Here is a 16,276-nt window from a genome sequence, read left to right as displayed (position 1 = left end):
TTCCCGTTTTCGGGTTTGTCTGAGTTTTTGAAAAGGTACTGCGTAAACGACATTTCATGATTGTGTTTTCACGCAGCACATGGCAGCAGGTCGTTTAAAGGTGAGAAGCCTCAATCATCGCGGTTTTCAATATACCAATATATTTTCCCATTTTATGTTTTCCTGTAGCAGAAAAACAAATACACAATATAGTGTGGCTCATTGCCCTTTTTACTTCGTTGCAAGAAAACGTGTCCTACGGCCAAAACGAAATTTTCTGTAATCATCTATGGTCCTTTACAGTCAAAACAACGCCAACTAATAGCACTCATAAACGTAACTGTGCGCAAATCTACAGTTTGGAAACAAATCGTGCGGCTTTTAAGTGGCCAAGCTATCGAGAGACGGGATTAGTACGCATGGTGTCGGTACACAGCGTATCAGCCCATCTCAGCAGCTCGAAAATTACATCCTACAGAGTAAGTCTGCGGTTTTTTAGCTTCAAAAAGTGACCTTTCTTCCTGCGGACGTTTCAAAATGGCGAAAGAATCGTGATTGTTCAACAAATCGCGTTCTAGCCAATAATGGCGCCATATCGTAACTGTGTCAACAAAGCAACGATATCGACAGGAAAAACAAGCTATATTGCCCCAAATACATGGAGGACTGGACGTTTTATATATAATCTATTTAATGCTTCAGGTATGGTAATCATTAAAACACATATATTATTTGCACTTTTCAACAAAACCAGGCGTTATTGAAAGTCAGGGTACCGGTAACGACCAAGTATAGACGTAGCGTTACTTATGTACATAATAGGACGGCCAAAGTCCGCCGACTAGAGACGTTTCAAAATCACCTCGCATGACGCTGGGTTAGTTGGGCAACATGGCTGGATGGAGTTGGCTGTGGTTGGAGTTGGGTGTTACACAAAATAGCGCAGCTAAAGGAGGCTTTAATAGGCAAGTTTGTATTTTCCGTTTTTGCGACAATGTGGCATTTTGTAGCACTGCCCCATATCACAAAAAAGGGAAAATGTAAAAGAAACCCGAACCCTCAACCCACGTCCAAAAGGTGATTAAAAATGTGCCTTTAGTGATTTTCTAATTTTTATGTTGTACCTGGTAGTTCATTGGCAGCGGATTCCCCAGAGTCGATACTCTCATCCAGCTGTGATGACAGAGCCCACTTGAAACAACTGAAAGATGAGAACTTTAAAATTACAATCTGTATAAACTCTATGTTATCAAAATATTGTGAACAAATTTTCATTTGTTTTCAAATTTGGGAATAATCTACGCTTGCAATAAAATAACAGAAGTGGGGACAAGAATTGATGAAGCCTTGCTTGTTAACCAATTAGCTTTCATTCAAAAACTTATGGTAGCATTTTTTGCATCAGTCAACAGGTAAATTCTTCAAGGCAATGAGGCAACATGACCTTGCATGCAACGCGTTTTTCCTTTTTCTTTTTTCTCATACAAAACCTTACACGCTTTGCTAGAGGGAAGTTCTGTCTGGACCAGAAGTAATAATTCACAATTGTTACACACATTGCCATTGCCATTGCCCAGATGTGTATTTCAATACAAAATGATCTTTGGCTATCAGAATGTAAGATGACTTATTGATCAACATACAATGGTACCTGCTGTGATTGTTGCATACAATCATAAAAAAACTCAGTGTGGAAATTATGCAAAGTTACATTTTAGGTCAATGTAGTTTCATTCTTCCTTTATTTGCGACTGCCGATAAAATAAATAATCAGAACAAAATAATCCTGCACATCTGGTTCTTGGACTATTTATAAGATGAGGTTTCAATTCGCTGAAAGGACCAAAGAGCAAATCTAAAAAACTATTTCACACCAACACAAAAAAATCATACTCAAACAATGCGGCATGAGCTCCCGTTCCGACAAAATATTGCAACATGAGGTGGTACGGCATCTTTCGCTCGTCGAAAAGCATCGGAATTGTAAATCCCACTGTACAGATCAGGAACGTGACCCTGGGTGAAAAAAAGGTTTAAGTTTACGGTGAAAAATAATTTTGGGTGTCTTTCATAACAGTGCTGTGAATTGTATTATGTAATATTTTTGGATATAAACAATCATATATTTTTTACTTTTCACTTTTTTATGCATTAAAATGCAGCATTATCAAAACCAAGAATATATTATGCTGCATAAATATAAAAACAAATGTAACAATGGTTATGAAAAAAAAACACTGGCCATGTGATGGCAGCATATCTGCAACCACGAGGCCTTAGGTTGGTTGGGTAATGAACCACAAACACACTGTCACAAGGTCGACGCTGCGACAGCAAGCATGAAAATAGTTTACCTGACGACTGTGTTATAGCACCAGACATAACAATACGGGGAACTGACATTGTTCATACAAAATTCACTTACTCCATTAAGCTCCATGCTAGCCTCTAAAATTCGATATGCAACAGTGGTTTTGCAGTGTCACATAGTCTTGTGTCTATCCTTTTGTGAAGGCAATTTTAATCACACAGGCAACAACATTGCCAATTTCAAAAAGGACTACTGTCCTATTCATCTTTATTCTGACTATTTGGCCATGCTATGATAGTATGATTAGACAACCCATAAAATATTTGCATAATTGACACCAAAACAATGAAAAATTAAACAACTTTTCGAAAAAAAACGTTCTACTTGGTCTACATCTTCATCTCATAAAGCTGGTTGTCGAAAATACTTCACTGTACCTTGAGAGTTGCTACGCCCAACATGCTGGGTGCTGCTGCCATGTGGCAAGAACGTGATGGCGCCAAAAAAGGCATTCCGAATTCCGACGTTACTTCCGTGGAAAGAAAGACGCGTATCACAGCAACAAAAAACAAAAGCTCAAAAAAACGTATTTTTTACTTATTCCACTTTAATAAAAATTTCATTCTTCCTCTAAACCTTGTGCACAGGAGTTGCTAGAAATTTAGTTAAATTTACATAAATAGGAACAAAATTACAAATTTACATGATCTTACAGATTTTAATGACAGTTTAATAAATGTAACACATATAATCATATCCCGGCTAAGTAAATCAGTGACAATACGCAATTCACTAGTGTCAAGTTAAGGGCGTTGCCGGCAATCCGCCATGTCGGCTGAGGGTACCAACTGCTTCTTTCTCAGTTTCTGACCTAAAACAAAACTGCTCTGTATAATTTAATAACTTTTAACATGAAGCTAGGCAAAAACTACCATTCTAAACTGATTTTGAACTAAAATAGAGACCAGTCACGGTATATCTTTCAAACCACATGCGATGGACCTGAGCACGCCATCAGCTCTTGCCGCCACCACTGAGAAAAACAAGGTCTACCCACGAGCAGTGACTTGTGGCCCGGAGAGAGGAATCTAGTTGTGAATTAGGAGTAGATGGCGAGACAGAGCAGACGTGACTTAAACAGGCCCCAGACGCCGGCCGGCATTGACCAAAGAGAAAAAAGGCACAGGGAATGAAAGAGAATAAGATGGAGCAGACGTGCAGAGGAGGTGGGAGATCTCACCACTGAGGGCTGAGCCTATTCATGGCAGGTCACAGGCAAGTTACCTTACCTCACACAAAATTGTCAGAGCACAAAAACAGAGCAAATAATGCCCAGGCAGCCTAAACAAAAATAGACGCAGACTTTACTGAGTGATTTTACAGCTCATGCGACAAGAGCAATGTTTATTGTACAGCTTTAACATGTTGCATCGTGCAACATAGCAAACATATTTGAAAATGAATTAGTTTACATTGTGCTATGAGCACACCCTAACACAACCACACAAAAAATGCTGGTTTAAGCACGAGTTTAAAAGTCTACATGAAACATAGTTGGATTACAGTCGGTCCATGCTGTATACAGTTCCAAAATTAGGCTTTTAAGTTTTGGTCCAGGAAATTGATAATGACAACAACACATCCTTGAAAGCCAGCACTAACACAATATTGCCTGGGCCTGTAAACCAACAGAGTATTATCACAAGGATTGGTGCACTGTGGACTGGCTTTAAGAACACAATCACAATTGACCTTTTTAAATACCTCCAAGGCACAGGTTTGGGTGGTTTATTGGCAGTTTGAATAAATACTCCAGACAAATTTGCGCCAGACATAGCAAACTCTGAATTTTGTGAAATGATTAAAAGAGAAAAGTAAAAAAGTGGAGGAGGGGAGCAGAGGAGGAGCACACGAGGGCAGGAGAGTTCGGTTAACGCAGGGCAAGAAATGAGGCTTTCTAAAGATAACCTTAACACTAATTCTTTTAAAATTCAAATTTCTTGCAATAGTTTAAAGAAATGCAAACACTATTGTACAGCAAACGAACAATAATGTTGTATGTATTTTGTTTATGGTGTATTTTTTTCTTGCAGTTATGTCAAAAAAAGAAGTCGGATACATTCGGAATTGTAATATGTGGTTCTGTGTGAATGGATTCATTGTGTTTCAAATGTCAAACCAAAAATGTGACATTCGACTACACAGATAACTGGCATAGGCAGATCAGACTGAATACAAAGCACGAATGTAAATATAGCTCAGGACCTGACACCGCCGCAGACCTCGAAATGAACGCGCCAGCACGTTTTAACCAAAAAGAAATGAGACAACCCTGATTGTAACAGTTGTATGACATTGCCAATGAATGGCAATAAAACCACACGGGCAGCCCACAAATGCTATAAATAGTATGTAATTTCTAGCTGACATCAACTAATAGCTTTATATTACAGGATAACCCAGCTCTGCACTGCTGATTTCAAACTGTTACTGCAAAAGGGAAACAGAATATGGCACACAATAAACTTCATACATTCACTCACAAACAAAAAGCTGCATCAACGCGACAGCACCACGGCAGTGACATTTGCAGTTACCACAGACTAAATGTCAGCCGCCAAGCAATGTAGGAAACGTGGCACTTACCGTAGCTTGGATGACGGAACGTTGGGTGGAGCCCTCCACGACAAGCCATCAGTAAGTAGTATGCTGAGAGAGCGAGCCAGTGCACGTGCAGGCCGAGTGGGTGCCATGTTGGTGTGAACGATTGGGATATGCCTGTTAAGTTGGCTTGAATTAAATTGCTTGGAATGCTGTACAAAGTTTCCTTTTTTCTACTTTGTAGTTTAAATGAATCCGTTAAAGCACTAATTTTTTAATAAAATCTTTAATTTAAACTTTTGTTGAAAGGAAAAAAAACTTTTTATTGACAAATTTTGTCAACAGGCCCTGCATAATCACAAAAATAATTTACATCAAAATCTTTAGATTTTTAATATTGTAAAAGAAATCAAAACATAAGGCATTAATGCATCAAACAGGCAACTTACCGGTTGTATCTTTGCCGGATTGGTTTTCCAACAGCAAGTTTCACAAGTAATCCAAATAATTCAGCAAGCGATCTTCCAAGTTTGGATGCCACCGTTAAAATTGGCTTGATGAACTTTATTCTTGCTGCCAGTGCTGGGCTCACCTTTAAATTAAAAGCAGTACAGTGAAAAACAAACATGCAATTACAACAGTATATTCACACAGTATCCAACATTAAAGGAATAAATGGGACATATGTATAAACTTGTATTGTCCTATGCATAAAATGCTACTTACTTTCAAACAACAAAAAAGTTTTATTGAGAATGGTTTAGTTTTATACTGTCTTCAAGTGGTGACAACAGAACAACTACAATAAGAAAAATGACAACAACAATGAAAAAACGACAAGAACAAATAAATAGTATTGTAGGGGATTAAATTTTGATTGAGACTGTCACAACAGATTATCACATGTTCTTTCTGTGTGAGAGAACCACAATTAAGTGTGTTTTTTCAACATAACACAAACCATAAGTTAGCACCAAACATTTTATTTCTCAAACATTGGATCATTTTTCCCAGATCAGCCAATCTTATGTCACTTGGATGCTGCTCGATTAGCCCTGATAAGATATTACAAAACAAAAAATACATAATGCAACAACTTAGATATAGGAGTTAAAAAGTTTATTATGAATCATATTTTATTATAAAACACTGTGGGAATTTTTTAATATTGTCTGTACTTTTTGCTTTAACATGACATCCCTGTGCAGTCATCAGAGACAACCTGGGTCTTGTTCAACTGGTTTAAAAGTTTGCGAAATCGTAGGAATATTAGTTTTAAACATTTTGCCTGGTAAAATGATGGCACTGCAACAAAATTGCTTTTTTACACAAAATTGCTCGAAAAACGTAAAAATAGGATAACCTTGCTTGGATCTTTCGACTTGCCAGGGTTTTTTGCTACATCGGAGTCAGTTTCCATGGCAACTGTCTGGGCTACATCAGCAGCTTCTTCCAACTTTGGCGACAACACATCAGCAGTTACTAATCCCGAAAGATCCTGTTCCCCTGCACAAACAAACGTACCAAAGTGAAAAAACCTTCATCGTTTGTATAATGCTATCATCTAACTTACACTGCGACGGGAAACATATAATGAAGCATTGTATATACTAGTCACAGCACAACCTACCAAAGCCAGATCCATCGGGAATAGCTCCTGGAGTGCATAAGGCAAGTAAAACTGTGCTCTCCCAGATCAAGCTTCGATACAATTTATTCAATCCTTCAAGAACCTACAATGAATACAGACCACTGTTGTTTTCACTGTTAATCATACGAGCAAGATTTAAAGATGTACAACATGATTGTTTTGTCACACCTGTAAACCAAGGGGACTTCCCCACTCACTGACAATGATCGTTCGAATTTCACTCTGTGCAAAAAAAATAAACAATTAGTGTTGCCGCATGAAGAATTATGCAACAAAATCGCAGAAATTCAACTACTACTAAATAATCATTGACAGTAAAATCCCTTATAATCAAACAGAATAATGGGATTTTTAAAGTCAAACACACCAAAACCCCCAACTACCTGGTTCGCTCTTGGGAGGTTCAAAAATAAAGTGACAAAGGCGTGAATATGAACAAGACCGCGAATAAGAGGGCTGTTTGCCTCTTGCTCTCCCGCTTCGCTGCCCTGCTGTTTCAGTTCACAGAGCAAGGCACTTGCGGGTTGCTGCACCCTGGTGTGACAACGAATAGAAGTTGAAACACTGATTATATTCCTCAAACACACACAATTACAAGATATTTTAAATCTGCAAACTCTTTACCCAGTTGGTCCGGGGTTTGTGACTGAGAAAAGAGTTTCGAGTTGTGCAAGGATATGTTGAACGTGCTCCAAACTCTCGCGAACAGCCAGTGGTTCACGAAGCAGTAGCTGGTTGATGAAAATAAAACAAAAATAACAAACAAAATCCCTGGTAAGATTTTGATCACATGAAAGTAACCCAAACCGATTTAAATATAAACAAAACAGTAAATATCTATTATCACGTTTAAGCAGACACATTCCGCTTGGAGAATTCTGTGACATACAGCAAGGTTAGGAATCAATATGGAAAGTTTTAAGGCCAAATAGCGATTTTTACTGTGGTGATAACTAGTTTCTTACAATACACAGGCTTTGCCGAAATGAATTGCTCTTTATGCCTTAAAACACCAATTTGTGAAGGAACTGAAACCAATTTATGATTTGCGTGCATGACATGTCGAGGCACGACTTTGGTCTAGACTTTGGCAATTGATTGCGGGCACAGTGTCTGGAGAAAATGGCGGGAAAAGCAGCGACTTTGAGTACTTACAAATACTGTGTGGGTAAGGTTGGTAACAGCTTGGCATGCGGCCGATGCAGGAAAATCCAGCGGAAGCGAAGGAAGCAGGAGAAGTTTAAGGAGCGATGAGATTCCTCCATGGCGTTGAAACTCCCGACAGTGATCATCTGTTGTGTTGTTGCTTACAATCGCCTGGATAAATTTGCTCTGGGGACAAATAAAACAGTCTGTATGGAAAATGTTTTGACATAACGGAAATATTATGGTTGTGTTTACGCTAATTTAGATGTGCTCTCATAATTGATCGATTAAAGAAGTAATAATACAATAACATAGATATTTGCATATGGCATGCAAATGTTGGTCAAACAAATACTTTAGTTACTAATTAAGTGAAAGTCACCTAACTGATTAACCGCTAGAAAAATTACTCAAAACTATGTAATATTCCAAAAAAAAACACATACATCTCACATATTTCTGTCGCTAGTTTTCTATTCTAATGCCACACAATGATAAAATGCTGCTAAATCCTTAACATAAGCCTGTTAAAATACGTATGTGTGACGATACAAGTTATACAACACCCCAGACACTAGCATCCCGCAATAGAACAAGACCCAACGCACAGCAATTAATATCTGTCAGCCATATCCTGGTTCGTAGACACAACAAATGAGGCAAGAGACCTTCATTCCTCACTAACAGTGAGTGTTATGTATCAGCGGGATAGAGGGAATTAATGGGCAGATGTTGTAGGTTTACACAAGTTTTAGTTTTCAAGTGAATCTTAGCATCTATCACGAGGACTATGAACCCGCTTGACCTTGCTCAATCAATAAACGACTTGCCACAGTTTAACTGCTATCTGTTCGTTGTAAGCAAAACATATGAAGCGTTGCTGTAGAAGCATTGGTGCTTCCTGTTATTGTCAATGAACATCGTGTTCACAATCTGTATGGGAAATGATTGAAACTGTTTGCAGTGTCATGTAGATGCCTCTGACAGGAAAGCAACATCACTTGATAATAGAATGCAAGTCTGATCTCATTTAAAATTTTTTCTTGTCCAAAAATTCAAACACTATTGTGAAACTCTCAGTGATATATACTTGTTACTTGTCTATCTAAGTTACAACAAGTATCATAAGAAAATATACCCAAAAAAGTCCACAAAAAGACTTTTGAGCAGACACAAAACTGCAGCAAGAATGTGCAACTACTTTACATCTGCCACAAGAACTAAACATCCTCAAAAAAAGATTAAATAAAACAAGATTGTCCAAGTTTAATAAACTGTTGAATTATTTAAAATTCAAAGACCTTTCAAACAATAACGGGAAATATTCTCTCCCCCTCACAAAAGAAACTTATTAAACTATGGCAACCTGTATATTGTATTCCAAAGCATGGTTTAATTTACAAAGTGGTGTATGTACATGGTAAGTGGTATATAATAAATTATGACAGCAGTTTTTAATTATGTTTGTCAGCATGTTGTAATTACATCATTAAAAATCGAAAATCTTAATGAGACTCAATATCTTTGCGATGTAAAGCCATTACACTATCAGATCACCAAGAAACAAGATCAAAGATACAAAATCAATAAAACTTTAGTGACGAACACCACACAAACATGAAAGCAATTTATAGGTAAATTTGGGAAAGTCCAACTTACCACATTTTGCATGTAGTCTAACAACGGAACATTTTTCTTGTTGCCGCCAGCGGAGAGCCTGTAAAAACAAATTTTAGTCGCAGACACAAAACCGATTGCAGGTCATGCAATATGCAAACAGGGTTTGTAATCTAAGAGGTAAACGAGCAACGCAGCATGGTAAATTTGCATTCATGCAAATTGGGTAGATCATATTTTGTTACTGGTGCAATGAACTCAATTGCACTGAACCCAATAGTCACCCATAAAAAAAACACATTGTAATAAAACACATGTTAGCAATGGTTTGTTACAGCAAATCAACGTAATTATATGAAAAAATAAACGCTACAGACTAATCTAATCTAATGTAACATGTGCTTTACAGTAATACATGAGTTACCCCATAATTTACTTTGTCTGAGTGGAATTCTTGCAAGCAATGGTAAATTAAAAACCTTGCCCACCAGCACCATCTAGTGCTGGTTAAAGCCAAGATCTAAGAATGCTGCAAATGACAAATACAACCAGGCAACTGAACTTACACAGACATGGCTGAGGAGGATGGTTTGGATGCAGTATCCTCCACTTCTTCCACTTCATCTTCACTCCCTATGAATGGAGAAATATAAAGAGATAAAATTTTTGGAAAAATGTTGAAATTTCATTCAATCTTGAAAGAGGTCTCATCTATGAAGTGTTTGCAACTGAGAAAAGATTTTTATGTGAAATCATGCCTAAACCTTGCAGCAAAAAATGTGACTCTAAATGTAGTCCTGCAAAGAGAAAATTTGAAGGCACTGTTGATTTGTTTCATTGTTTGCAACTATTATTTGACCAGCAATGAAGTCAAACATCACTTGAATGATTGCTTTTTTCAATAAATTCTGTTCAGTTTAGCACAGTGGTTAACACATTTCATTACCAGGAGCACGCTCATCCCTAAAAAATGATATAACCAAGAAAAGTCCATTGATATATACCAATACTTCTAAAATGGCTCATTATGATATGGAATCCGAATGGACCACTTTACCGAATGGAAAGCTTTACAGCACACCAGTGCATCAAAATGTCGCCAGGGAACCACTGGTTTAACTGACAAATATGAATGCCAAACTAATTAATGAAAACTATAATTCACAACAGGAATACATACGCAACAATGGTGGGAAATACACAACAGTTTTAATCCTGATAAACTTACCAACATCATCCTGAGCTGTGCTCTCATCTGCTTGGGAACCATTTTCACCTCCCTCTCCCCCGGAGCCAGATCCACCTCCGGAACCATCAGATTTGCTTGAGGAAGATCTGCATGAATCAGAGTTGACTTCAAAAAGTGGATTTCTGACTGGGGTGGGCAAACAACTCTAACATGGAGAAATCTAAAGCAATGCTAACTTATACCAACTTATCACTGGACAGATTTAACGACATGATGAGCCTAATTTGGACCACTAATCCGTGTTTTTCCGGGTCTGATTTACTATTATCTTATTGTATTTCATTGCAAGAAACAACACAAGTTACACAGACAAAAAGCATATTGCTAAACAACCAAGGTTAATTTCACATATAAGTAAACTTGAGTGGATCACTTTGCATTGGATGAAACAATTTCCCTTAGGAGGAACACATTATACAAGCAGAAAAACTGGAGTTTCAAATATTTTTACCTAGAGCAAACTGTGGTTGGGTCAGATCCCATAGTGTGAAGCTCTCCGAGAAGTCGTTGGATTGCTTGCATAGTTGCAGATCTTAGGGTAGGCTGATGACGCATGAGTTCGTCCATGGCATTGCCCAAATTTGATGCTGTGTCCCCTAATCAGAAAAAATACTAAATATTTACACAAATAAAGTGACAATTGCAATGAGCAAGCATCTATTCACATTTTATTAATGTTCGATGTTACCTAAAAAAAAAACACAAATCACCAAAAATGGACAATTATACACTCTACTGCATTGCTTCCCAACCAGTTACTTCAGGTGGGTCGCGAAACATTTCTGAATGTTACAGTTATCTATTAGATATGCAAGCTCAAGCATTAATAGTAAATTGCATGTTTGTTTCTTTCATCATTAATTTTTTTTCATTCGTTTAGTCGTATCTCATTGTGGGTCGCACAATAAAACTTGCATTAAAAGTGGGTCGCGAACTGAAAAAGGTTGGGAAGCACTGCTCTACAGTATAATACATATAGTAAAGGCAGTCAACGATTGTTTGAAGATAACAAAACCCATCTCACCCAATGGGTCAGAACTTCTTCTCCTTCTCATTGCAAGCAAATATTCTGGACTGAGCATGACATGGAAAAGTCTGTCGAAGGGGTTGCAGTTGACAAACGCATCCAGTCCTGGAGCATTCAGGCATAAAGCGCTAAAAGGTAACAAGTAACATTAAATATTGAAACTAACCAAAGAGAAAATGTAATGGAGACAAGAGACCCCCGGATCTGTCCTCATTCGTAAAATACCAGAGTCAGTCTGTCAGGTATTTTTGGACACATGTAAGAATTAAAAGTAAACCAGTGTCTTGGTAGCAATTTGCAAAACGTTTACATAGTTCACGTAGTTATTACTTGAGGGAGCCACTGTCCCAAAGGAGAAAGATTGCTGGCTTCAGATTAGCTTTCCTAATTAGGTGACTTGTCAAGTGGTTTTCGGGGGTTGCAACAATTATGTTATTAAAGAGTTCACCTGAATATGTTGGGTAGAGAAGCAAGGACTTCTCTCGTGGCTGGAGGATCTTTCACGAGGAGAGCGTGGAGCATAACATGCGTGAGGCGGTTATCTTGCAAGGAGGAGAGCAGTGATGGCTCCTGGAACACGTACACTGTCACCACCTCCATGGCTGCGAGATAAAAATGTGTTACATTCTGAAAATAAAACTTATAAATAGAAGTTAATGAAGTTGTCTTGATGAAAACAGAATTACAAGGGAGAGTTTCTCCCAGAGGTGGTATACAAAAACAATTCAACTAAATTTTGTGTGTTTGTATTGAATAAATTCAGTCTGTTTAGAAAGAAAACGCATGGTCCAGAATCCCCAGGATTGTGAGTTCAAACATGTTTTATCAACTCGTTCTGACTTCTGAGATGCCGCCATTGCCCAACAACTGCCATATGCCCATGTTTAATGGAAAACATTCCACTTCTGAGATATATAACATTTATGACTAGATTTTTTTCTGTTAATAAGTAAACCAAGTTCTTAAGGCTGCGTACAAAAGCATGATTTACAACACTACGATAATGTTTGTTTTAAGACACTGACATACAATAGTCTACCAAAATTGCATGTATTGCTAATCAATACAAATAAAATGTATACCAACCAATGTATGATCGAATTGACATACCCTAACTACCACATTACCAAACCACACCAAAAACAGAAAAAACTGACAGTCTATTGTCACAGTAACAAAAATTCAGTGACCAACCTAAAAGAAATAAAGCTGGCCCATAATATTCCACATTCCCGATAATATGTTTGAGTGAGTTTGGTAGCGTTCCATCCATCATGTGGCGAACTTGCTCACCAAACGCTTGATCCGATATGGCTTTTTTAAGAAAGTTTAACACCGATTTGAAGAGAGCAGCTCTCTGGGGCAGACACTGTGCTCCTGCAACACACACAAAATAAAGCCCATAAAACAGTTAAATTTCCAAATTTTGAGTATGGGGGAATGGTTTTATGCACACACAGACATTATGAAACAGTCACTTAGCAACATTTTAACAGTGCAACTATTTTCTAAACCCACCAGGTTTATATTCAATTTTCTGTTTTTCCAACTCCTCTGTATCCATGGCAACTGCAACCTCGTCTTTCGCCCCGTCAATGTCCATTTCAGATTCAACTTCTGTGCAAACAAGTTTAATTTTAGATTTTGGAGCATTCCTCTCTGAGCTTTATTGTATCAAGCTCTGTGAGAGAAAATTTTCCACTTGTATTCACATTCTCTAACTTGTAAAGCCACATACACAAATACACACACATTCCAGTTTTACAAATAAAACATACAGGATCGCTTTCTATTTTATCAAAAACTTCTCCTATCGAACATAATGCTTACAACCTCGTCAGTCGCACATAATCACACAAATACATACAGTGATAATCGGACAGAAACTTATATAACAAGTTCTGGCAAATGCGTGTATCAGAAATTTACAAAAGATCTGATATTCTGGGAAAAAGTAACAAAGTTTATTTTTGTGATGTTTCGTATGCTACACAGCAAGACTTGATCGTGGTTTAACACAGTAATTCAAACATAATAATACAGCAATTCAAATGAAATATATATCAGTACTTACCATCTGCTGGGGGTGCATTAGGGGAGCCTGGTACAGTGTCACAAGCAGGTGGTGCATCTTTTCTACATATTGCAACTTCGTGTTCTAACCGATCAATGAACACTTGAAGGCCGTTAACAGCCTGAAATGCTTGCCAGTCAATGTTAGTGATGAGGTCTATTACCCGGACAGCTCTTGTCACAAACTATAACAACACAAATAAATAAAGTTGTATTAATTGCTACATTTTTTGAACAATCACATAGTTTTTTTTGAAAAAGTATGTACAAAATATAGCTTTTTGGTATGTTCAACACAGGCAGTTGTATATGTGTAAATTATTGGTTTGTACCAATGGAATTAAAACCTAAGCTTGCAATCAATATAAATGCAAACAATGGAAACTGAAGATATGTATAAATGAAGGCCTGTCTTTTAACAATCATAAAACACTAACAATGAATGGTTCAAAATGCAAAACAATGCAGTGTCACATACAGTTGTCTGTTCCTGTTGGTCTCCCATGTTGGTGACTACAGAGAGTAGTGGCCCCATCATCCCACTCTGCACCAATGCCTCGCCTCCACTCTCATAACTGGATAGATGGTACAGAAATGAGAAGAGGGCAGTAGCAAATGGGTGAGGAAACTCAGGGCTTTCTAAAACGGAAATAAAAAAGTTAAACCAAAGAAAATACGTGTGTTTTGTGAGGATTTAAAAATGCGACCAATTTTTTTTGTCTGTTGTTACAAATTGTGTGACATAGATTATTTTGGCTAATACACAAATACTTAAAAAAAAACTATATTTACAGAATCTATACACGCCGTAAAATTTTGTAAAATTGATTTCTTGTGCAAACTGTTGACTGAAATACACACCAAATATTTTAAAAGAAACAGTTGTTAAATCTATTATTTTTTATATAAATATAGAATAAGTTTTAACAAAACTTTTTTGTTTCCAAACCTTCTTTGATTTTCTTGGTCGCTGACATGCTGTCAATACATCTACGTACAAGCACCGGTAGAAATCCATGATATTGTGAAACTCCTGTGACATCCACAATTGCTCCAAGGCGTGGAGTTCGATCTCGACAGTCCAGATGTACAATGGATGTCAGTGTCCGCAGTGCTGCAGCTTTTATGTCCTGATAATTTGACAAAAAAACAAACAATTTATACATGCCTATTGCAGCATTACATAAAACTGACAGAGAGATGATTTAAATGAAAAGGAAATTGTTAAAATTATACCCTATTGTAAACCTGGAAGGAATTATACACTGCCAACGTGCCAACAGATTGAAAAGAGCTATTTAAATTCTAAACATAGTATATATGACATAATAGTCTGTTCCTAACATGAAACTTGTGGGACACATTTAACGCAGTAAAAAGTAGCATGTGCAATTGTGATACAACAAATTGATTCAACAAACTAAGACAAGGAGTGTGTAGCCTACCACCAGACTGTTGTCTTTAACTTGCAGCAAATCCACAAGTTCCTCCGTGAAGCCAGTATACAGGATGCTGCTCACATTATCAGCAACACTGTTTGTGTAAACTGCACAAAGGAAATTAAATAAAAGTGAGTGTTTAGTTCTGCAACTGAATTCCATATCATTAATTAAACATAAAGCAGAGAAATGTTGTTTCACTGCAATTTGTGTGGTTGAGTAGTATAACGGTATAGATTCGGTTTACAACTTGACAACATTATGTGAACAACCTTCGCACCCATTTTTTGTGCATACAGTTATATGGGATAAATGCATTGTCCTGAAACTTTACTTACCAAGCACAGAAATTGCATGGAGTCGAGCTTGGACACATTTGAGCCTCGTCATGTGATTTGCAAAACTGTGTGCCAGACGGAGGTGTGTGTAAAGAAGCATTTTCGAAGAATCTGGGATTGGGTACATTCGAATCAGTGACTCCATGATCTCCGCCGGGTTGCTAGACATCTGTGGAGTCGTTTATAGGTTATGAATTTGCCCATATATCAATGGTATGTTAACAAGCGATGCCCTAAACAATTTGCATTTTTTCCAGACATCAGTCTAAACAGTAGTTTCTAAAACTTTCTACAGTAATAGCCAAATGCAATACCTCATCTTTGTCAAGAGCTACATAAAAACAGCACAGGTTAAGAATAAAAAAACACAAGAACTACATTATAGAAAAACATCATACAAAGCAAGTAAACGTTTTGTATCAAACACAATTTTTGGCAATAGTTTTTTTGAGAGTTGCATTAACCTTTAATAGCCATGTTTGAAATTACTGGTACTATAATATATGTCAGACCAGTAGCATAATTTTAGCCTCAAAAATGTATGTGAAAAAGATAAAAAAAAAACATTAAACTCAACAAACACACCTGATGGACATTCTCCACGTGGATACAATACATGTTGTTAGCTTGCTTCTTTGAGGTGTGAGATTCATTGACATCCTTTGGGTCGGCGTAAAATTCATAGTGCAACGTTGTGGCATTAACAGGGAAACTCTATACAACACAAAATTAAATACTTCAACAACGTTTAAGATTTAACAACATGGCTTGCTAAATATGTGGGTGGTTTGCTAAATATGTAGAAGTTTAACAATCGGAATTACTGCAGCCCACAAACCACAAGG

The 16,276-nt window shown here is 37.3% G+C and overlaps 1 protein-coding gene across 5 annotated transcripts in view; it reads right to left on the bottom strand.

Annotated features, from left to right (window-relative positions):
• The window catches only part of LOC145897731 (E3 ubiquitin-protein ligase HUWE1-like), a 75,157-nt gene that overhangs the window by 56,681 nt on the left and 2,200 nt on the right, over positions 1-16,276 (bottom strand). For 4 of the 5 annotated variants that reach the window (XM_082986142.1, XM_082986139.1, XM_082986140.1 and 1 more), the window contains exons 6-29: positions 16,017-16,145; positions 15,432-15,600; positions 15,100-15,200; positions 14,604-14,784; positions 14,133-14,293; positions 13,656-13,839; positions 13,100-13,198; positions 12,776-12,958; positions 12,030-12,183; positions 11,579-11,709; positions 11,006-11,150; positions 10,534-10,640; positions 9,872-9,938; positions 9,348-9,405; positions 7,698-7,874; positions 7,167-7,273; positions 6,926-7,076; positions 6,711-6,764; positions 6,522-6,624; positions 6,255-6,397; positions 5,341-5,483; positions 4,937-5,068; positions 1,873-1,995; positions 1,104-1,180 (exon numbers count right to left, since the gene is read on the bottom strand). In XM_082986142.1, coding sequence (XP_082842268.1) covers positions 1,104-1,180; positions 1,873-1,995; positions 4,937-5,068; positions 5,341-5,483; positions 6,255-6,397; positions 6,522-6,624; positions 6,711-6,764; positions 6,926-7,076; positions 7,167-7,273; positions 7,698-7,874; positions 9,348-9,405; positions 9,872-9,938; positions 10,534-10,640; positions 11,006-11,150; positions 11,579-11,709; positions 12,030-12,183; positions 12,776-12,958; positions 13,100-13,198; positions 13,656-13,839; positions 14,133-14,293; positions 14,604-14,784; positions 15,100-15,200; positions 15,432-15,600; positions 16,017-16,145 — 3,079 coding nt within the window. Of the gene's footprint in view, positions 1-1,103; positions 1,181-1,872; positions 1,996-4,936; positions 5,069-5,340; positions 5,484-6,254; positions 6,398-6,521; positions 6,625-6,710; positions 6,765-6,925; positions 7,077-7,166; positions 7,274-7,697; positions 7,875-9,347; positions 9,406-9,871; positions 9,939-10,533; positions 10,641-11,005; positions 11,151-11,578; positions 11,710-12,029; positions 12,184-12,775; positions 12,959-13,099; positions 13,199-13,293; positions 13,299-13,651; positions 13,840-14,132; positions 14,294-14,603; positions 14,785-15,099; positions 15,201-15,431; positions 15,601-16,016; positions 16,146-16,276 lie in introns of all 5 variants that reach the window. The other variant, XM_082986143.1, reaches the window with a different exon arrangement.

The sequence above is a fragment of the Ascidia mentula genome, chromosome 4 (genome assembly GCF_947561715.1).
Source record: "Ascidia mentula chromosome 4, kaAscMent1.1, whole genome shotgun sequence".
Taxonomy (NCBI): domain Eukaryota; kingdom Metazoa; phylum Chordata; class Ascidiacea; order Phlebobranchia; family Ascidiidae; genus Ascidia; species Ascidia mentula.
The sequence above is the reverse complement of the archived record's forward strand: the minus strand, read 5'-3'. Positions and strand labels throughout refer to the sequence as shown.